The sequence below is a fragment of the Pseudophryne corroboree genome, chromosome 1, assembly GCF_028390025.1.
Source record: "Pseudophryne corroboree isolate aPseCor3 chromosome 1, aPseCor3.hap2, whole genome shotgun sequence".
Lineage (NCBI taxonomy): Eukaryota > Metazoa > Chordata > Amphibia > Anura > Myobatrachidae > Pseudophryne > Pseudophryne corroboree.
In genome coordinates this window covers 385718510-385741443 of record NC_086444.1, presented here as the reverse complement: position 1 = coordinate 385741443, position 22934 = coordinate 385718510, and the positions used below count along the sequence as shown (strand labels likewise).

Sequence of the window (22934 nt, the reverse complement as noted above, 5' to 3'; positions counted from 1 at the left end):
TACGACGTAATCTCGAGTGACGACTTCCCGTACCCAAGCATCGGAAGTGGTCTTCAACCATTCCTGGTTAAACCCTAGAAGTCGGCCCACCCCACTGGGATCCACCAGAGGGAGGCTCGCCCCGTCATGAGGCAGGCTTGTCAGTTTTGGAAGCAGGCTGACGGGCATCCCAGGCCCGTTTAGGTTTGGTCTTAGCGGCTTTGGAAGTGTGAGCCTGTTTCGGGTACGCCTGACCTTTTGCTTTACATGAAGGACGAAAGCAAGTAGGCTTAGGCTTCGGTACCGAAGGAGCAGTACTAGGTAGACACGCTGATTTAGCAGAAGCTAAGTCAGCCACTATCTTGTTGAGGTCCTTTCCAAAAAGAATGTCTCCCTTAAAAGGGAGCACTTCCAGGGTTTTCTTAAGAGTCCAGATCCACAGACCAGGACCGTAACTAGAGAATCCGGCGAGCCAAAATGTACATAGTAGGAAGCCTTGGCCGCCAGAATACCGGCACCAGAAGCCACCTCCTTAATGTAATGAGATGCTGTGACTATATACGAGAGACATTGTCTAGCATTATCGAAAAAGTTGGATGGCAGCTCTGCTTCCACCTCCTGAGCCCACGCTTCAAAAGCCTCTGCAAGCCCATGTCGCTGCAATAGTGGGCCGATGCACAGCACCTGCTAGGGTGTAAATCACTTTTAAACAACCCTCCACAGGCTTATCCGTCGGTTCTTTCAGAGAAGTGACGGTAGTTAGTTACAGGCAGTGCTGAGGACACCACCAGCCGCGCCACTTGCGAATCCACTGGCGGTGGTGTTTCCCAATTTTTACTTAGCTCCACCGCGAAGGGATAGCGAGCCAGCATCATCTTCTGAGGCGTGAATTTCTTTCTTGGATTTTCCCAGGATTCCTGACGTATGTCAACTAAATGGTCAGAGTGAGATAAAACTTGTTTAACCACTTTCTAACGTTTAAATCTGTCCCGTTTCTTAGGGGCAGTATCAGGCTCTGGGTCATCAGTAATTTGAAGAATTATCCTGAAAGCCTACAACAAGTTAGGAACATCCACCTGTGAAACAGATTCCCCATCAGAATTATTAGTATCAGTGTCTGTGGGGTCAGTATATACGCCTTCTTCATCAGACGAGGTGTCTGGGACGTGGGTGGATAGTGAGGAAGTAATGGCCCGCTTAGAGGACCCCTTGGTCTTAGGCGGGCGAGGGTTAGACGTCTGTTTACTCAGTGAGTTGTTCAATTGCTGCAACTGAGCGGACAGTTGATCTGCCCATGGTGGATTAACCGCAGGGACCATAAGCAGTTGTACCGGCACAGGAGGTCCCATAGGGGCTTAAGTCTAGTTACCAGCGTACTTAATAACGTGGAGAAAGTAGCCCAAGGTGGGTCGTTATGAACCCCCGTTGCTACAGTTCCACTGGGGGATAGGAAACCCCCAGAACCTGAACCCTCTGCGGCTATGTTTTCCTCTAAGATGTCTGCAGCATCACCACCACGCAATGTGGGATCAGCCCCAGCTCAGTCGCCCCTTGTAGCTGACATGTTTGAAAGCTCAATTCACGGGCAACCCAGTACAATATCAGCAGCCTGATACCTTAACAAGAACCCCCTGTGCAGTGTATGAGCACAAACAGAGAATTCAAGAGGTAAATGGTGACTGAAAATCAGAGAAAAAATACGAATTTACTTACCGATAATTCTATTTCTCGTAGTCCGTAGTGGATGCTGGGAACTCCGTAAGGACCATGGGGGGGGGATAGCGGCTCCGCAGGAGACTGGGCACAAAAGTAAAGCTTTAGGACTACCTGGTGTGCACTGGCTCCTCCCCCTATGACCCTCCTCCAAGCCTCAGTTAGGATACTGTGCCCGGACGAGCGTACACAATAAGGAAGGATTCATGAATCCCGGGTAAGACTCATACCAGCCACACCAATCACACCGTACAACCTGTGATCTGAACCCAGTTAACAGCATGATAACAGAGGAGCCTCTGGAAAGATGGCTCACAACAACAATAACCCGATTTAGTTAACAATAACTATGTACAAGTATTGCAGACAATCCGCACTTGGGATGGGCGCCCAGCATCCACTACGGACTACGAGAAATAGAATTATCGGTAAGTAAATTCTTATTTTCTCTGACGTCCTAGTGGATGCTGGGAACTCCGTAAGGACCATGGGGATTATACCAAAGCTCCCAAACGGGCGGGAGAGTGCGGATGACTCTGCAGCACCGAATGAGAGAACTCCAGGTCCTCCTCAGCCAGGGTATCAAATTTGTAGAATTTAGCAAACGTGTTTACCCCTGACCAAGTAGCTGCTCGGCAAAGTTGTAATGCCGAGACCCCTCGGGCAGCCGCCCAAGATGAGCCCACCTTCCTTGTGAAATGGGCTTTTACAGATTTTGGCTGTGGCAGGCCTGCCACAGAATGTGCAAGCTGAATTGTACTACAAATCCAACGAGCAATAGTCTGCTTAGAAGCAGGAGCACCCAGCTTGTTGGGTGCATACAGGATAAACAGCGAGTCAGATTTTCTGACTCCAGCCGTCCTGGAAACATATTTTCAGGGCCCTGACTACGTCTAGCAACTTGGAGTCCTCCAAGTCCCTAGTAGCCGCAGGTACCACAATAGGCTGGTTCAGGTGAAACGCTGAAACCACCTTAGGGAGAAATTGAGGACGAGTCCTCAATTCTGCCCTGTCCGTATGAAAAATCAGGTAAGGGCTTTTATAGGATAAAGCCGCTAATTCTGACACACGTCTGGCCGAAGCCAGGGCCAACAGCATTACCACTTTCCATGTGAGATATTTTAAGTCCACAGTGGTGAGTGGTTCAAACCAATGTGATTTTAGGAACCCCAAAACTACATTGAGATCCCAAGGTGCCACTGGAGGCACAAAAGGAGGCTGTATATGCAGCACCCCCTTGACAAACGTCTGAACTTCAGGAACTGAAGCCAGTTCTTTCTGGAAGAAAATCGACAGGGCCGAAATTTGAACCTTAATGGACCCCAATTTTAGGCCCATAGACACTCCTGTTTGCAGGAAATGCAGGAATCGACCCAGTTGAAATTCCTCTGTAGGGGCCTTTCTGGCCTCGCACCACGCAACATATTTACGCCAAATACGGTGATAATGCTTTGCGGTTACATCCTTCCTGGCTTTGATCAGGGTAGGGATGACTTCATCCGGAATGCCTTTTTCCTTCAGGATCCGGCGTTCAACCGCCATGCCGTCAAACGCAGCCGCGGTAAGTCTTGGAACAGACAGGGTCCTTGCTGGAGCAGGTCCCTTCTTAGAGGTAGAGGCCACGGGTCCTCTGTGAGCATCTCTTGAAGTTCCGGGTACCAAGTCCTTCTTGGCCAATCCGGAGCTACGAGTATAGTTCTTACTCCTCTCCGTCTTATAATTCTCAGTACCTTGGGTATGAGAGGCAGAGGAGGGAACACATACACTGACCGGTACACCCACGGTGTTACCAGAGCGTCCACAGCTATTGCCTGAGGGTCCCTTGACCTGGCGCAATACCTGTCTAGTTTTTTGTTGAGGCGGGACGCCATCATGTCCACCTTTGGTTTTTCCCAACGGTTCACAATCATGTGGAAGACTTCTGGATGAAGTCCCCACTCTCCCGGGTGGAGGTCGTGCCTGCTGAGGAAGTCTGCTTCCCACTCCCGGAATGAACACTGCTGACAGTGCTATCACATGATTTTCCGCCCAGCGAAGAATCCTTGCAGCTTCTGCCATTGCCCTCCTGCTTCTTGTGCCGCCCTGTCTGTTTACGTGGGCGACTGCCGTGATGTTGTCTGACTGGATCAGCACCGGCTGACCTTGAAGCAGAGGTCTTGCTAGGCTTAGAGCATTGTAAATGGCCCTTAGCTCCAGGATATTTATGTGAAGTGATGTCTCCAGGCTTGACCACAAGCCCTGGAAATTCCTTCCCTGTGTGACTGCTCCCCAGCCTCGCAGGCTGGCATCCGTGGTCACCAGGACCCAGTCCTGAATGCCGAATCTGTGGCCCTCTAGAAGATGAGCACTCTGCAACCACCACAGGAGAGACACCCTTGTCTTTGGTGACAGGGTTATCCGTGATGCATCTGAAGATGCGATCCGGACCATTTGTCCAGCAGGTCCCACTGAAAAGTTCTTGCGTGGAATCTGCCGAATGGGATTGCTTCGTAGGAAGCCACCATTTTTCCCAGGACCCTTGTGCATTGATGCACTGAGACTTGGCCTGGTTTTAGGAGGTTTCTGACTAGCTCGGATAACTCCCTGGCTTTCTCCTCCGGAAGAAACACCTTTTTCTGGACTGTGTCCAGGATCATCCCTAGGAATAGAAGACGTGTCGTCGGGATCAGCTGCGATTTTGGAATATTGAGAATCCAACCGTGCTGCCGCAACACTACCTGAGATAGTGCTACCCCGACTTCCAACTGTTCCCTGGATCTTGCCCTTATCAGGAGATCGTCCAAGTAAGGGATAACTAAAACTCCCTTCCTTCGAAGGAGTATCATCATTTCGGCCATTACTTTGGTAAAGACCCGGGGTGCCGTGGACAATCCAAACGGCAGCGTCTGAAACTGATAGTGACAGTTCTGTACCACAAACCTGAGGTACCCTTGGTGAGAAGGTTAAATTGGGACATGGAGGTAAGCATCCTTGATGTCCAGAGACACCATATAATCCCCTTCTTCCAGGTTCGCAATCACCGCTCTGAGTGACTCCATCTTGAACTTGAACCTCTGTATGTAAGTGTTCAAGGATTTTAGATTTAAAATAGGTCTCACCGAGCCGTCCGGCTTCGGTACCACAAACAGCGTGGAATAATACCCCTTTCCCTGTTGCAGGAGGGGTACCTTGATTATCACCTGCTGGGAATACAGCTTGTGAATGGCTTCCAATACCGCCTCCCTGTCGGAGGGAGACGTCGGTAAAGCAGACTTTAGGAAACGGCGAGGGGGAGACGTCTCGAATTCCAATTTGTACCCCTGAGATACCACCTGAAGGATCCAGGGGTCCACTTGTGAGTGAGCCCACTGCGCGCTGAAATTCTTGAGACGGGCCCCCACCGTGCCTGAGTCCGCTTGTAACGCCCCAGCATCATGCTGAGGACTTGGCAGAGGCGGGAGAGGGCTTCTGTTCCTGGGAACCGACTGTTTGCTGCAGCCTTTTCCCTCTCCCTCTGCCACGGGGCAGAAAAGAGGAGCCCTTTGCCCGCTTGCCCTTATGGGTCCGAAAGGACTGCGCCTGATAATATGGCGTCTTCTTATGTTGAGAGGCTACCTGGGGTAAAAATGTGGATTTCCCAGCAGCTGCCTTGGCTACCAGGTCTGACAGACCTACCCCAAATAACTCCTCCCCTTTATAAGGCAATACTTCCATATGCCTTTTGGAATCCGCATCACCTGACCACTGCCGCGTCCATAACCCTCTTCTGGCAGAAATGGACAGCGCACTTACTCTTGATGCTAGTCGGCAAATATCCCTCTGTGCATCACGCATATATAGAAATGCATCTTTTAAATGCTCTATAGTCAGTAATATACTGTCCCTGTCTAGGGTATCAATATTGTCCGTCAGGGAATCCGACCAAGCCACCCCAGCACTGCACATCCAGGCGGAGGCGATTGCTGGTCGCAGTATAACTCCCGTATGAGTGTATATACATTTTAGGATATTCTCCTGCTTTCTGTCAGCAGGTTCCTTAAGGGCGGCCGTCTCAGGAGTGGGTAGTGCCACCTGTTTAGACAAGCGTGTGAGCGCTTTATCCACCCTAGGGGGTGTTTCCCAACGTGCCCTATCCTCTGGCGGGAAAGGGTATGATGCCAATAACCTTTTAGGAATTATCAGTTTTTTATCGGGGGAAACCCACGCTTCATCACACACTTCATTTAATTCCTCAGAAGCAGGAAAACCTACAGGCAGTTTTTTCTCACCAAACATAATACCCTTTTTAGTGGTACTTGTATTATCAGAAATATGTAAAACATTTTTCATTGCCTCAATCATGTAACGTGTGGCCCTACTGGAAGTCACATTCGTCTCTTCATCGTCGACACTGGAGTCAGTATCCATGTCGGCGTCTGTATCTGCCATCTGAGGTAACGGGCGTTTTAGAGCCCCTGATGGCATTTGAGACGCCTGGACAGGCACAAGCTGAGTAGCCGGCTGCCTCATGTCATCAACCGTCTTTTGTAAAGAGCTGACACTGTCACGTAATTCCTTCCATAAGCCCATCCACTCAGGTGTCGACTCCCTAGGGGGTGACATCTCTATTACAGGCAATTGCTCCGCCTCCACATCATTTTCCTCCTCAAACATGTCGACACAATCGTACCGACACACAGCACACACACAGGGAATGCTCTGATAGAGGACAGGACCCCACTAGCCCTTTGGGGAGACAGAGGGAGAGTATGCCAGCACACACCAGAGCGCTATATATAAACAGGGATTAACCTTATAGAAGTGTTTTTCCCCTTATAGCTGCTGTTATGTTAATACTGCGCCTAATTAGTGCCCCCCTCTCTTGTTTTACCCTTTTCTGTAGTGCAGGACTGCAGGGGAGAGTCAGGGAGACGTCCTTCCAGCGGAGCGGTGAGGGAAAATGGCGCCAGTGTGCTGAAGAGATAGGCTCCGCCCCCTTCTCGGCTGACTTTTCTCCCGCTTTTTGCTATATTCTGGCAGGGGTTAAAATACATCCATATAGCCCTGGGGGTTATATGTGATGTATTTTCGCCAGCCAAGGTGTTTTTATTGCTGCTCAGGGTGCCCCCCCCCCCCCAGCGCCCTGCACCCTCAGTGACCGGAGTGTGAAGTGTGCCTGAGGAGCAATGGCGCACAGCTGCAGTGCTGTGCGCTACCTTGGTGAAGGACTGGATGTCTTCTGCCGCCGATTTTTCCGGACCTCTTCTTGCTTCTGGCTCTGTAAGGGGGCCGGCGGCGCGGCTCTGGGACCGTACTCCGAGGCTGGGCCTGTGTTCGGTCCCTCTGGAGCTAATGGTGTCCAGTAGCCAAGAAGCCCAAGCTGGCTGCAAGCAGGCAGGTTCGCTTCTTCTCCCCTTAGTCCCTCGATGCAGTGAGCCTGTTGCCAGCAGGTCTCACTGAAAATAAAAAACCTAAAACTAAACTTTTTCTAAGAAACTCAGGAGAGCCTCCTAGAATGCACCCTTCTCGGCCGGGCACAAAAATCTAACTGAGGCTTGGAGGAGGGTCATAGGGGGAGGAGCCAGTGCACACCAGGTAGTCCTAAAGCTTTACTTTTGTGCCCAGTCTCCTGCGGAGCCGCTATCCCCCCCCCCCCCCATGGTCCTTACGGAGTTCCCAGCATCCACTAGGAGGTCAGAGAAATACACAGTAAGTATATCTTGTGAAACACCTATATTAAACAATAAACCCTGACATACTTAGCCCCCTCAGGATACAGACTACAGGGATAGCAATCTGAGTGAGATACACGAAATGGAAGTCACACAGCAGCTATATGCACACACACAGTCACATGTACAATGCAGAAATGAAGACATGCAATAAAACTGCACTGGACTAGCAATACAAGCAATACTAAGTACAGCTATATGATCAATAGATATATAAATGCACTGTAAATACTGGATGTATATCACAGGGTACTTGTACTAAATAACCCTGACTAAATGCACCGTTTCTTAACAGACATGTAGAATACTGAAGTGTCCTGTAAAATGCACAGCGCTGACATGCAGGTGGCTTTACAGAGGAGAATTTGCCCAAACAGTCCCAGGATCAGCTCAGCATGTGAAAATGGCGCCAAACGCTAACAGATAGTGAGGGAGAGAGAGAGATGCAGCTCCAGGGAAGGAACATTTACTCTAAATGGCGCCCTGGGGCTGGGGGAGGGGCAACAGGTCAATGCCTTATCCCCTTGCTGGGCTTCACCATCGGGTACTGTGGGCTATGTGACAAACGGTTTTTAGTAAAACTGACCTGTGCCCTTGCCCTGGTGTTCTAGTGGGGTTCCTGTACTACCACAGTGTCCACGCCAGCACACGCTGCCCGCCTCCCACCTGCCGCGCCGGATCGCGGTTTCCAGTGGGTCCCGCCTCTTACCTCCTCCCAAAGTGCGGCCACGCGATCCTGGAGAGCTGCGGCGGGGTGTGTGACTGACTGAAGCAAACCGGAGCCTCTGCTGTAAGTACCCGGCAACCAGGGCACGGGAGTATACAGCGCCGCTGGAGGAGGTGATGGAGCTGCAGCAGCAGATGTCTGACTGACATCTAAAACAGTGTCTCTGCAGCAGCCCTTGAAGTCTTCAGATTTCACTTTAAAAAAGCTCTTCTGAGGGCTGCTGGAGCAGCCCTACCTGTTGTATGGCTGCACTGCATGGCACCCATTACAAAACTGAGCTCCTGTGCACGGAGGCGGGGTTATAGAGGAGGCGGCGAAATGCATTCTGGGAACAGGCAAAGCTTTTAGCCTGTTGGTGCCTCGGATCAAGATCCTACTCTACACTCATATGTTATTCCCAGTGTACCCCGCAGCAGAAATATAATTTTTACCATAATCTGCATCCTCTAAACAATTAAAAAAGTGATTCACTTACTGCTGGTTCTACTTGGTTTCTATCTGCAATATCAATATGGACTACTTCAACGGTCTTCCACATGTTGGGATCTAGGCAATGCACCTGGGGGGAAAACCAAACAATAGAGAATAACTTGCCACGTGTTTGTAAATTAGAGGCCACACACAAAAAATGTAACCATTAAAAATATATTACGCAGTCAAAAAAAAATGTTTTTGCTTATTATTATACTTGACAAGAGATAAACTGCATTCATCAGATATGGAAGACATCTCATCTGTCTCTCACATTCACATACATAAAAAGAAATCGCAGTGCTTCTTGCTCACTACAGGTGATTACCAGATGTGGATCCTGGAGATACTGCTCCCTGCAATTTCCGACAGGCTGCAATTTCATAAGGTTGAAGGCTTACCAATTTGGACATAAGGCACATGCATATGGGCAAATTGCAGAGAGAATAAAGGTATTAGCAGTTGTGCCGACATCCCTTACACTGCTTTGAGCAGAGAATCTATGAGAATAGTACTTAAAGATATAAGGACTGACTGCGTCCGGCCAGGAGGGGGCAGAAAGAACTCCCCACACTACAGCAGAGAGGGTGGAGGAAGGGGAGGGGTAATAAATAAAATGATTCAGCATGAAGTGGACAATGGAGAAATCAATGTTTGATGCAATAAAATAGTGGACAGAGATTGAACATAGAAGAAATTTAAAGATTATGGGGGGGGGGGGGAGACATAAAAATAAAACCACAGTGGTTTATCGTATTTTTGCCCGCTGTTTGGCTTTGCGCAATTCAATTAATCCACATTTGTTTTCTTCTGAAAAATGTAATAATTACAGGCGAAACACATAGGTGCCACGATAGTTCCCAGACCTATGTTTTCTCGCTAAAAAAATGGGGCTGATAGGGCTGGTTATCAGGAAATACAAGAGTAGTGATAACATAAGAGCCCACAGGTGGAACACAAGAGCAGCAATAACGCAAGCACCTACAGCTGGAACACAAGCGAATCACACGAGCACCCAGCTGGAACACAAGAGCAGCGATAACGTAAGCGCCCACAGCTGGAACACAAGCGTAGAGATAATGTAAGCACCCACAGCTGAAAAACAAGAGCAGCAATCATTCAAGCTCCCAAACACACATCTGTCAACTATAGTCAACTAGAGAACATAAAATGGAAGCACCTTAAAAGTCACTGCATCGCTCTGGTCACTATCTCAAATTGGCAGAAGATTGTATGTGCATATTAAATAACACTAATGGGCCCTACACACATCGCAATGTGCTGCTGAGGTGCCCAATGGTCGATAGGTGACCGGGTAGGGGGGGTTTTGGTAGGTTACGGGGGAAGTGGAGTTTCTTCACTCCCCCCCATCACCCGCCTCCATAGCACTGCATGCTAATATGGAAAAGATTGTCCATATTGGCATGCATGTATAAACGAGTCGGCACCAACGATGAACGAGCGCGGGGCCGCGCATCGTTCATATCTTTCAGTGTGTATGCACCAACGATGAACGAGATCGTTCATATCTTTCAGTGTAATCGCTTAGTGTGTAGGGCCCTTTATTTACTTTTTGTATTTGTGCAATTAAAACAGTTAAAATGTTGAATACACTTTCTTTACTCCACTCATTGTAAGCTAGAATTGTAGGAGACAGAGGGCAAAGAATTACATTAATCTACCAGATAGAGAACTCAGGGGCAGCACACCATCCCCACACCCCTTTCATCATAAATACAAAAATGTTTGTTCTGACACACTGGTTAAATAAAACGGATTTAATGAATTTGTCTGAATGACTGGCTGTGCGTTTTCCTGTTTTTGGGAGCAAATGGTTGATTGTCATTTGCTAACATCCATTACCAGATTTTCTTTCCAATAAGCGAATTGACTGACTGGACAGAAAATTTTAAAAGTGTGTGGCCAGCTTTAGGGAGCCACCTCTGTCCCTGAATGCCCTTCTGGTGCATTGCAAAGACCATCCAGACTTAACAGTAACCGGTAAGCTACTTAGTAAACAAAAAAAACCTTAAGCTGGGTACACATCGTATAGTGTGTAACCCCAACCCGTCGTTCACAGCTGTCATTCACTGAATAGTCCCATTGGACGATTCCACGGCCGACAATTTTGTGACATGCAGCATGTAACAATACATCACACAGTCGTACAGTGGATCATTTAGCGTGTACTGCGATGCGATTTATTGTTACATCGCCTTGCACAGTCACATGGGGTGTACCCAGGCTTACTCAGCTGAGAGACAGTAAAAGACACCTAAGGAAAGGAGACACATCATATACCACACAGTGGTGTTTCTTTTCCCTGTCTCTACTTAGCCAAATTAGGAGATCACACAAAAGTTATGGCTGTCATGGAGCTGAAAGTGAAAACAGTTTTACTTTATTTTAAAAGTAAGTCTCTGTAATGTACCTTTGGGAATAATATTTAGATTATTGCTCCATGATTGGAACATTTTTATTACTGAGGTAAGTTTGATCACAAACATTTCATGGATGCTGCATATACGAGTATTTGATTATTGAATAACTATCAACTCAAATAAGCCTCATCAGAGTGTTATTTTGGTAAATTTAAATATTGGAAACAATGAGAATAATCTCTTTACATACTTCACCATATGGGCACTTTCATTTTATTATACACACTTCCATCAGGACATATAATGCTATAAGGCTGTGTAAAGCATTTGTACCAGGACATTGGTAAAAGTAGGATTTTGGTTACCTACCGGTAAATCCTTTTCTCGTAGTCCGTATAGGATGCTGGCGTCCACATTAGTACCATGGGGTATAGACGGGTCCACCAGGAGCCATTGGCACTTTAAGAATTTGAGAGTGTGGGCTGGCTCCTCCCTCTATGCCCCTCCTACCAGACTCAGTCTAGAAACTGTGCCCGAGGAGACGGACATCTTCGAGAGAAGGATTATACACAGATAGTGGTGAGATTCCTACCAGCTTACACATACAAGGCACGCCAAGCCAACGAAGCCTGAACACTCAGCAACTGCTGAAACATTACTTACAAAGTAACAATGCAGTACTCAACTAAAACGAAGTTGTACTGAACCAAATAACGTATGCAGGAAAACGAAGCGCTGGGAAGGCGCCCAGCATCCTCTACGGACTACGAGAAAAGGATTTACCGGTAGATAACCAAAACCCTATTTTCTCTTACGTCCTAGAGTATGCTGGGGTCCATATTAGTACCATGGGGATGTACCAGAGCTCCCAGAACCGGAAGGAGAGCGCGGAGGCTCCTGCTGAACTGATTGACTGAACTTCAGATCATCAGAGGCCAAAGTATCGAACTTGTAAAAACTTTGCAAACGTGTTCGTCCCAGACCAAGTTGCAGCTCGGCAAAGTTGCACTGCCGAGACACCCCGGGCAGCAGCCCAGGAAGACCCCACCTTAGGAGTAAAGTGGGCCTTAACAGATTTTGGACACGGCAGTCCTGCCATAGAATAAGCGTGCTGGATAGTGAACCTAATCCAGCGAGATCATTTAGGACAAACAGAGTCCGACTTTCTGTGACGAGAAGTTCTCTTCACATATAATCTTCAGAACCCTTACAACATCCAAGGACTTTGATGTAATTGAGGAGTCAGAGAAACTCCACCGTAGGAAACTTCTTGGATTCACACCAAGAGACCTATTTCTTCCAAATACGATGGTAATGTTTAGACGTTTACCCTTTCCTAGCCTGTATCAGGGTAGGAATGACCTTCTTCGGAATGCCCTTCCGAGCAATTAGCAGGCGCTCAACTTCCATGCTGTCAAACGTAGCCGCGGTAAGTCTTGATAGGCGAACAACCCCTGTTGCAGCAGGTCCTCCCGAAGAGGAAGAGGCCTCGGATCTTCTTGCAGTAGATTCAGAAGGTCCGCATACCAAGCCCTTCTTGGCCAGTCTGGGGCAATGAGGATCGCTTGAACCCTTGTTCTCCTTATGAGCTTTAAGATTCTTGGGATGAGTGGGAGTGGTGGAAACACACACACTGACTGGAACACCCACGGAGACACCAGGACGTCCACTGCCACTGCCTGTGGGTCCCTCGACCTGGAACAATAACGCCAAAGCTTCTTATTGAGACGAGAGGCCATCATGTCTATTTGGGGTAATCCCCAAAGACGTGTTATTTCCTTGAACACCTCCGGATGGAGAACCCACTCCCCTGGATGTAGATTGTGTCTGCTGAGGAAGTCTGCCTCCCAGTTGTCTACTCCCGAAATGAAGATGGCTGATAGCGCCAACGCGTGCTTCTCTGTCCAGAGGAGTATTCTTGTCACCTCTGACATTGCCGTTCTGCTCTTCGTTCCGCCAGCACTTGAATGGCCCGAATTCTTAGAAGAGGGGCCGCCTGAAGAAGACCGTTGTAGACGGCTTTTAGTTCCAGGATGTTGATTGGCAGGCCGGCTTCCAGGCTTGACCACCGCCCTTGGAAGATTACTCCTCGAGACACTGCTCCCCAGCCCTGAAGGCTCGCATCCATGGTTAGAAGGACCCAGTCCTGAATCCCGAACCTGCGGCCCTCCAGAAGGTGAGGCAATTGGAGCCACCAGAGGAGTGAAATCCTTGCCTTTAGCGACAGACGAATTCTCTGCTGCATGTGGAGATGAGATCCTGACTACTTATCCAGGAGATCCAGTTGGAAGGTCCGAGCATGAAACCTCCCATACTGGAGAGCCTCGTAAGAGGCCACCATCTTTCCCAATAGGCGAATGCATTGATGAACCGACACCCGGGCTGGCTTCAGGACATCCCGGACCATAGCTTGTATCACCAATAACTTTTCCTGCGGAAGAAACACCTTTTGCACTTCCGTATCCAGGATCATCCCCAGAAAGGACAACCTCTGGGTTGGTTCCACATGTGACTTTGGAAGGTTCAGAATCCAACCATGACTCCTGAGGAGGCATGTTGTGAGAACAATGGACTGCAGCAGCTTCTCCTTGGACGATGCCTTTATCAGCAGATCGTCCAGATATGGAATGATGTGCACACCCTGTTCGCGGAGGAGAACCATCATTTCTGCCATCACCTTGGTAAACACCCTTGGTGCTGTGGAGAGGCCGAATGGCAGGGCCTGGAACTGGAAATGACAGTCCAGCAATGCAAAACGGAGATAAGCCTCATGCGGCAGCCAGATCGGAATGTGGAGGTACGCTTCCTTGATATCCAGTGATACCAGGAATTCCCCCTCTTCCAGACCTGATATCACCACCCTGAGAGACTCCATCTTGAACTTGAACTCCTTTAGAAAGGGGTTCAATGATTTTAGGTTCAGAATGGGCCTGACCGAACCATCCGGTTTCGGTACCACGAAAAGGTTCGAACAGTAACCTTTGTTCTGCATGTGAGGTGGTACTGGCACAATGACCTGTGCCTCCACCAATTTTTGGACAGCGTCTTATAGTACAGTGCTGTCTGCCAACAGAGTTGGTAAGCCTGATTTGAAAAAGCGATGAGGAGGGAGACTTTGAAATTCCAGCCTGTATCCCTGGGATATAATATCTATCTAGTGTCCGAGTCTCGCTCCCACTGGTCCCACCTCCAGGCCGTGCGGTCCACCGTCATGCAGAGGACTTTGGCGTACCTGAAGCAGGCTTTTGTTCCTGGGAACCTGCAGCTTTCTTGGACTTAACTCGACCTCCCCTAAAGAAGGTATTGGATGTTCTGGCCTTTCTATGCTTGTTAGGCCGAAAGGACTGCGTTGCAGATGAAGAGAAGGATTTCTTCTGAGCAGGTGCTGCTGAGGGAAGAAACGGAGACTTACCCGCTGTAGCCGTGGATATCCATGCGTCTAGAGCTTTCCCAAAGAGAGCCTGAACTTTATAGGGTAGGGACTCCACACTTTCTGGATTCCGCGTCGGCCGACCAATGGCGCAGCCACAGTCCCTGACGAGCTGAAACAGACATGGAAGATATTCCCACAGCCATGGAACCCAGGTCTTTCATAGATTCTACCATAAAACCTGCTGAATCATGTATACTGCGTAAATATAATGCAACATCATCCCTATCCATCGTATCCAAATCCTCAAGCAAGGTAGCCGAACACTTTACTATTGTCTTTGCAATCCATGCGGTAGCAATAGTGGGACGTAATATGGCCCCTGAAGCAGTGTACATTGATTTAAGCGTGTTATCAATTTTTCTATCAGCCGGCTCCTTTAAGACGGTAGATCCTGGAACAGTCAAAACCACCTTCTTTGAGAGTCTGGACACAGATGCGTCAACAATCAGCGGGTTTTACCAGTTTTTCCTATCCGCCACCTAGACCCTTTTAGGGACCTGGAATTTTTTCTCAGGGTTTACCCATGCTTTTTCAAATATAGCATTCAATTCCATTGACGCAGGGAAGGGTAGCGAGGCTTTTTTATTTTCAGTGAAAAAAGCCTCCTCAACCTGTTCAGGTGTGGTATCATTAACATTCAACACATCCCTGATAGCCTCTATCAACAATTGCCCCCCATTGCAAGAGATGCGGACCCCCGCAACACATCCCCATCACCGTCTGTGGTGTCAGAATCGGTATCCATGTCGTCTTGTGTGACATGCACAAGCGCACGTTTGTGGGGGTATATAGCGGGGCGTCCTGAGGTACCAGAAACTGGTCATACTTCCATAGAGCTCTGTAATACCTGGGTTGCAGATTCATTACTTGCAACCCTGTCAGAAATCTGAGAAATCCAAGATTTGATGGAGGAAAACTGCTCAGGCTCCCTTGCTGGTATATGCGCTAACCCAGTGCTATCCTGATTACATGGAATGGGATCATCCTGGGAGTATAAATCCTCTGCAGCATATGACACAGTGTCCCTGGACAAAGCTAAAGGGGACCACCAAACACTCACACACACACACACACACACACACACACACAGGTGACGGCAGACAGAGTTTCCCCCCAAAGAATGGCAAGAGAGAGACAGAGATTGAAGCCAACCCATCCACAGCGCTTTTAGCAAAGAGAGACCCCTTGTCAGCGCTGACTGTGCACCTTAATAGGACACACAGTCTAATTACAGCCTCCCCTCCCTTCTACAACCCCCTGGTACCGTGTACAGATAGCTGGAGTTGCTGTGGAGGGACCTGTTCTTCCTCTCAGCGCTGTGCAGGCAGGAAAATGGCGCTGAAACACTGCTGGGTCTGCTCTGAGAAGCTCCGCCCCCTTAATGGCACTCTCTTCTCGCTCCTCATGGATTATACTGGCCTGAGGAATTAGTGCTGGCTGAGATCCGAGGACTCCGACAGGCTTCTGGACCAGTGTTGGGGTTAAGCGCTGGCCCAGGGCGCCCCTCACCATGTACCGCTGAGCCTTCCCAGGAGCGCAGTTAATACTGCCATCTTCACACCGGACCCCCCGCTTGCTAGGGGGATCGGTGTCTCACTTACCACTTCTTCAACTCTGTAAGGGGTTGGCTGCTGAGGTCCCCTGTGGCGGAGAACGACCAGACCCCTCTGGAGCTCAGTGTCCAGTCAGCGGAGACAGTGGCTCAGACCACGCAGGGCAGACACTGCTTTCCCCCTTAGTCCCTGTTGCCAGCAGCCTCCCTGTAAAATAAAAAAACTCTGTAAGTTAACCTTTACTAGAAAAGTTCTGTAGACCTTCCCTAGCTGAGACCGGCTCCTCCGGGCACATTTTCTAAACGGAGTCTGGTAGGAGGGGCATAGAGGGAGGAGCCAGCCCACACTCTCAAACTCTTAAAGTGCCAATGGCTCCTGGTGGACCCGTCTATACCCCGTGGTACTAATGTGGACCCCAGCATCCTCTAGGACGTAATAGAAATGTAAATGGGTTCATGCATCGGTGTATGTAAATAATTAAAAGGACATCAAGAGACAACAAAGCGCATATAAAACAGGGGTTTTAATAAAACAATTATCCACAAAAACAATCACAGCGGCTGGTACATATAAGGAGATTTATGGTAAGAACTTAGCTTTGTTAAATCTCTTTCGGCGAGGTACACTGGGTTCCACAGGAATAACATCAGGGTGTAGAGTTGGATCTTGATCCAAGGCACCAACAGGCTAAAAGCTTTGACTGTTCCCAAGATGCACAGCGCCGCCTCCTCTTTAACCCCGCCTCCGTGCACAGGAGCTCAGTTTTGTTAACCAGTCCAATGTAGTAGCAGGTAAAAGACGACATCCGTTAGTAACCACATATACAACATTCTCGCGACAGGAGAAGGTACCAGCGTTTAATGCCATACAAACCCAAAGAAGCTAAGTGCGTCAGGGTGGGCGCCCGGTGGAACCCAGTGTACCTTGCAGATAGAGATTTAACAAAGGTAAGTTCTTACCATAAATCTCCTTTTCTGCAGCGGGGTACACTGGGTTCCACAGGGATAACATCGGGGATGTCCTAAAGCAGTTCCTCATGGGAGGGGACGCACTGTAGCTGGCACAAGAACCTGGCGTTTAAAGGAGGCATCCTGGGAGGCGGAAGTATCGAAGGCATAGAACCTTATGAACGCGTTCACTGAGGACCACGTAGTCGCCTTGCACAATTGTTCAAGGGTCGCAACACGTCGGGGCGCCCAAGAAGGTACAACAGAATGGGCTTTGATGGTAGCAGGAGCTGGAAGACCAGCCTGTACATAAGCATGTGCAATCACCTTTCTAATCCATCTGGCCAAGATCTGCTTATTAGCAGGCCAGCCACGTTTGTGAAAACCAAAAAGGACAAAGAGGGAATCAGATATCCTAAGAGAAGCTGTTCTCTTCACATAAATGCGGAGCCCGTACCACATCCAAAGATCGCTCTTTGGAGGATAAACCTGGATAGGTAAATGCCGGAACCACAATCTCCAGGTTAAGGTGGAAAGACCTTAGGCAAATAACCAGGACGAGTTCTAAGAACAGCCCGGTCACGGTGAAAAATCAGAAAGGGAGACCTACAAGACAAGACGCCCAAGTCTGAAACCCGTCTAGCAGAGGCAATAGCCAGCAAGAACAAGACCTTAAGAGTAAGCCACTAAAGGTCCCCAGACTCAAGAGGTTCAAACGGAGACTCTTGTACGGCGGCCAGAACAACCGACAAATCCCAAGGAGACATAAGGAGGTTGAATCCGTAAAACACCCTGAGTGAATATATGAGCATCAGGCAGAGTTGCAATTTTTCGCTGAAACCATATCGACAAGGCAGAAATATGAACCTTGAGGGAGGCCAGACGAAGGCCGAAGTCTAGGCCCTGTTGCAGGAAAGCCAAAAGCTTGGCAGTACTGAACTTATATGCGTCATAATGGTTAGTCGCACACCAGGTACAGTAAGAATTGCAGACCCTACGATAAATCTGAGCAGACGCCGGTTTACGTGAACGACCGCCTCAGAAAATCCTTTGGCCCTTAGTACGGAAGCTTCAAGAGCCACGCTGTCAAAGCCAGCCAGGCCAAATCCTGGTAGACACAAGGGCACTGATCGAGGAGGTCTGGGCATTGTGGAAGTAGAAGAGCTCTATCAAGAGACCCTGCAGGTCTGAGAACCAATGCCGTCTGGGCCATGCTGGAGAGATTAGAAGTAGTATTCCTCCTTCTTGCGTGAACTTCCTTATCACCCTGGCCAGAAGTGACACCGGAGAGAACACGTACGGCAGCAGAAAGTTCCATGGAATTGCCAGTGCGTCCACGAACGCTGCTTGAGGATCCCTTGTCCTTGCTCCGAAGACCGGAGCCATGTGATTGTGTCGAGAAGCCATCAGGTCCACATCTGGTAGGCCCCACTTGTCCACTAGGAGTTGAAAGACTTCTGGATGAAGGCTCCACTCTCCGGCGTGTACGTCCTGACGACTGAGTCCGCTTCCCAGTTGAGGACTCCCGGAATGAACACTGTCGATATGGCTGGCAGAAGGTGTTCCGCCCAATTAAGGATTTTTGACACTTTCATCATTGCCATGCGGCTTCGAGTGCCGCCTTGAAGATTTATGTACGCCACCGTGGTGGCGTTGTCCGACTGTACTTGAACAGGCCTGTTCTGTATTAGAGGCAGGGCTAGTGTCAATGCATTGCAGGGCTGCCTGCAATTCAAGAAAGTTTATCGGGAGGAGAAATTCCTCCCTGGTCCACCGACCCTGAAGAGAATGTTGCTCCAACACCGCGCCCAAGTTCCGTAGACTGGCATCCGTCGTCAGAAGGACCCAGTTGGAGATCCAGAAGGGACTACCCCTGCTCAGTTGCTGGTCCTGTAGCCATCAGCTCAGTGACAAGCGGACCTCCAGAGTCAAGGAGATCATGCGAGTCCCGATCCGGTGAGGCAGGCCATCCCACTTGGAGTGTATCAACCGCTGCAGAGGGCGGGAATGAAATTGAGCTACCATGTCGAAAGCCGACACCATGAGGCCTAGTACTTGCATCGCCGAGTGTACAGACACACGTGGGCGAGAGAGGAAGCATCTTATCTTGTCCTGAAGTTTCAGGACCTTCTCCAGAGACAAAAACAAACCACTGGTTGTGGGTGTCCAATAGCGCTCCCAGGTGCCCCATGCTCTGAGCAGGGACCAGGGAAGATTTCTTCCAGTTGATGAGCCACCCGTGGGCTTGCAGGAATTGGACCGTCGGTTCCAGATGAGAAGAGAACCTCTGGAGAGTTCGCCAGGATCAACAAGTCGTCCAGATACGGCAGGATCCTGATACCCTGACGGCGGAGTAGGGCCCTCATGACCTTGGTGAAAATTCTTGTAGCCGTGGTCAGGCCGAAAGGTAAGGCCTGGAATAGAAAATTTAGGTTGCCAATAGCAGGGATACCATATAGTCCTTGGGCTTCAAAGCCAGAACAATAGAGCAAAGCGTTTCCATACGGAATTTGGAAACTTTCACAAATTTGTTCAAAGACTTGAGGTTGAGAATGTGCAGAGAGGTCCTATTTGGTTTTGGGACTAGGAACAGCGTGGAATAGTACCCCCTGCCTCTCTGAGCCAGAGGTACCGGCACTATCACTCCTGTATCCAGGAGAGATTGTACCACCAAATGGAGAGTTTTTGCTTTCGCCTGATCCAAAGGGATGTTTGTTGAGCAAAACTGGCGAGGGGGGGACGTTTTTTGAAAGAGATGGCATATCCGTGAGTGACGACTTCCCTTACCCAGGCATCCGAAGTGGTCTGTAACCACGCCTGAGCAAACCGTAGAAGCCAGCCTCCCACCCTGGGATTCCCCATGGGGAGGCCCGCCCCATCATGCACCAGGCTTGTCTGTTTTGGAAGCAGGCTGACTGGCAGCCTAGGCACGTTTAGGTTTGGGCTTAGAGGTTTTGGAAGTGCGAGCCTGTTTCGGGTTCGCCTGACCCTTTGCTTTACCTGGAGGTCGAAAGGAACGAAAGGAAGTACTCTTAGCCTTCGGAGCCAAAGGAGATGTACTAGGCAGACATACAGTATTAGCTGATGCCAAGTCGGCAACAATCTTGTTGAGATCTTCCCCAAAAAGAATGTTTCCCTTAAAAGAGATCACCTCCAAGGTCTTTTTAGAGTACAGATCCACCACCCAGTACTGCAACCAGAGAATCCGGCGAGCCAGAATAGATGCCTTAGCTGCCAGGACACCTGCATCAGATGCCGCCTCCTGAATATAATGAGAGGCTGTAATAGTATATGAAAGACACTGTCTAGCATCAGGAAAATCCGACAGCTTCAATAGCTTTTGCCGCCCAGGAAGCCGCAATAGTGGGCCTATGCACAGCTCCAGCAAGAGTGTAAATGGACTTCAAGCAACCCTCAACACGCTTATCCGTCGGTTACTTCAGCGAGGTGACGGTAGTGACAGGCAGAGCAAAGGACACCACCAGACGCGCGACTTGTGAATCCACCAGTGGAGGTGTTTCCCAATTTTTACTTAACTCAAGGGGATAACGAGCTAGCATCTTTTTAGACAGGAAAAATGTATTTCCTGGATTTTCCCAGGATTCCTGACGAATGTCAACCAAGTGGTCAGAATGAGGTAAAACTAATTTAGCAACCTTCTGACGTTTAAACTTATCTGGTTTATTAGAGGTAGCTGGAGGCTCTTCGTCATCATCGATTTGAAGAATCAGCCTGATAGCCTCCAAGACGTCAGGAACATCCCCTTATGTCAGAGATTCCCCATCAGAAGCATCTGCATCAGTGTCTGAAGGGTCAGTGTAAGCGCCATCTTCATCGGATGAGGTATCCGAAACATGTGTGGATTGTGAGGAAGTAATGGCCCGTTTAGATGACCCCTTGGTCTTAGGCGGGCGAGAATCAGGGTTTTGCTTAGCCAGAGACTGATTTAATTGCTGTAACTGAGAGGACAGTGTATCTGCCCATGGCGGATAAACTGCAGGGACAATATGTGGCTGTAATGGCACAGGAGGTCCCATAGGGGGCGCAAGTCTAGTTACTAGCGTAGTCCGTAAATTAGAGAAAGCAGCCCAAGGTGGGTCTTGATTTGCCCCTGTTGCTGCAGCCTGACCATGGGGTATAGAACCCCAGTACCTGAACCCTCAGCTATGTTTTCCTCCAAGCAATCCGTGGCGTCAGCACTGCATGGTGCAGGATCAGCCATGGATCTACCACCCTGTTTTGCAGACATTATATGCAAGCGTAACTTTAGGGTGTAATAGTAGAAAATAAGCAGACACATTACCGGACAAAAAAAACCCTGTATAGCGTAACTGCATGCAGAGCAAAAACTGAGGATTTAAGAGGTATGTTGTGACTGTAAAACACACAGAGAAAAATACCAAAGTAGTGTATCCTGTGAAACACTATATTATATGGTAACCCTGACGCACTTAGCCCCCCTCAAGGTACAGAATATAGGGATAGCAATATGTGTGAGATACACGAAATAGAAATCACACAGCAGCTATTTACACACACTCAGTCACATATACAATGCAGAAATTATTACAAACAATAAAACTGCACCGGACTAGCAATACTAAGTACAAACTGTACCATTAAGTAAAGCTATATAGGTATAGAGATATAACAATGCACAGTAAAGACTGGATGTATATCACAGGGTACTTGTACGACCATCCTTGTAGTTATGCACTTGTTCTTAACTAACACTGTCTGGAGACTTCCGCTTTCGGTCTCCGATGTGCGGCCGCTAGTCACCGGAGCTCCGGACCGCCGGCCACTCTCACCCCATTAACCACGGCTATTAAGCCTCACTAGAGAGATCCCAGCTACGGGAGACTGCTGGTGCCGCATCCCGCTGCATGGACAAGTATTTCCCTGTCATGTCCAGATCGCGAGCAGCGAAAGACAAACAGCAGGGGGGACCCTCCCAAAACAAGATGGCGCTGGACGCCGTCTCCAGACGGGGGCAGAGAGATCCATCGCCTCTCCCGGCAGAGGACGGCACCCACGAGACTGAGGAAGGGGACCGCTCTGACACTGACTCCCGCTCAGCAGGGACTACCAAAAAGGTACTGTGCAGCACAGCTCTGAACAGAGACATGATAGCTACAATTCAGGCTGCCATAGCCCCCATGTTAAAGGAGCAAACGGCTGATATAAATAAACAACTATCCCATTTCACACAAAAAGTCCTTAATGTGGAACAAAGACTGGGTGAGACATTTACAGATGTGGCAAATCTTAAAAAATCGACATCTCAGAACACCAAGGAAATACATATACTGCAAAATAAAATCCAAGACCTGGAGAATAGGTCTCGCAGGGGGAATTTGAGGATTATAGGCTTGCCAGAGACTGTCAAAGGTCAAGACCTATTTGATTTTATTAAATTGACTCTGCCAGAATTACTGCTGGTAAAAGATAGATGCTCTGACCTTATTATAGAAAGGGCTCATAGGCTTGGCCCTATGCGACCACAAGAGGGAGCCAGACCACGTGCAGTAATCTTTAAACCACTGAACTTTCTTCACAAGGAGTTACTGTGGACAGCATCGCGCCGACAGCGTCAGCTTTCATGGGATGGGCACAAGATATTAATCTTCCAAGATTACTCGGCGGAGCTCTCAAAGGCGCGGAGGGAATTTGCACCCATATGCTCCAAGCTTATACAAGATAGCAGAAAATTCGCTCTCCTTTACCCGGCGCGATTGCGTCTATACAATGGCTCCTCCTTCAAAGACTTTATGTCCCCGAAAGACGCAGAGGCCTACCTGGTGGAGGAATCGACGGCAGACGCCTATGCCTCCAGAATGTCTGATTGTGAATGAAGCTTCTAATCTCCATATTTCCCAAAAACAAACTAAGATGGAATTGGACATGCTGTTGCAGCCACTGTGAGATGTCCGCTTCTTGAGAGCTACTGCAGGACATAAACCACCAAGTTTTGCAGAGATAGACTGAAAATACACGCTAAGCGTATGTCCATACTGTTCCCCTTACGGGTATTTCTAAT

The 22934-nt window shown here is 48.9% G+C and overlaps 1 protein-coding gene across 1 annotated transcript in view; it reads right to left on the bottom strand.

Annotated features, from left to right (window-relative positions):
• Positions 1-22934, bottom strand: part of PITPNB (phosphatidylinositol transfer protein beta) — a 149535-nt gene that overhangs the window by 57577 nt on the left and 69024 nt on the right. Inside the window, exon 7 of the mRNA XM_063913177.1 lies at positions 8585-8668. Within this exon, the coding sequence (XP_063769247.1) occupies positions 8585-8668 (84 nt within the window). The remainder of the gene's footprint in view (positions 1-8584; positions 8669-22934) is intronic.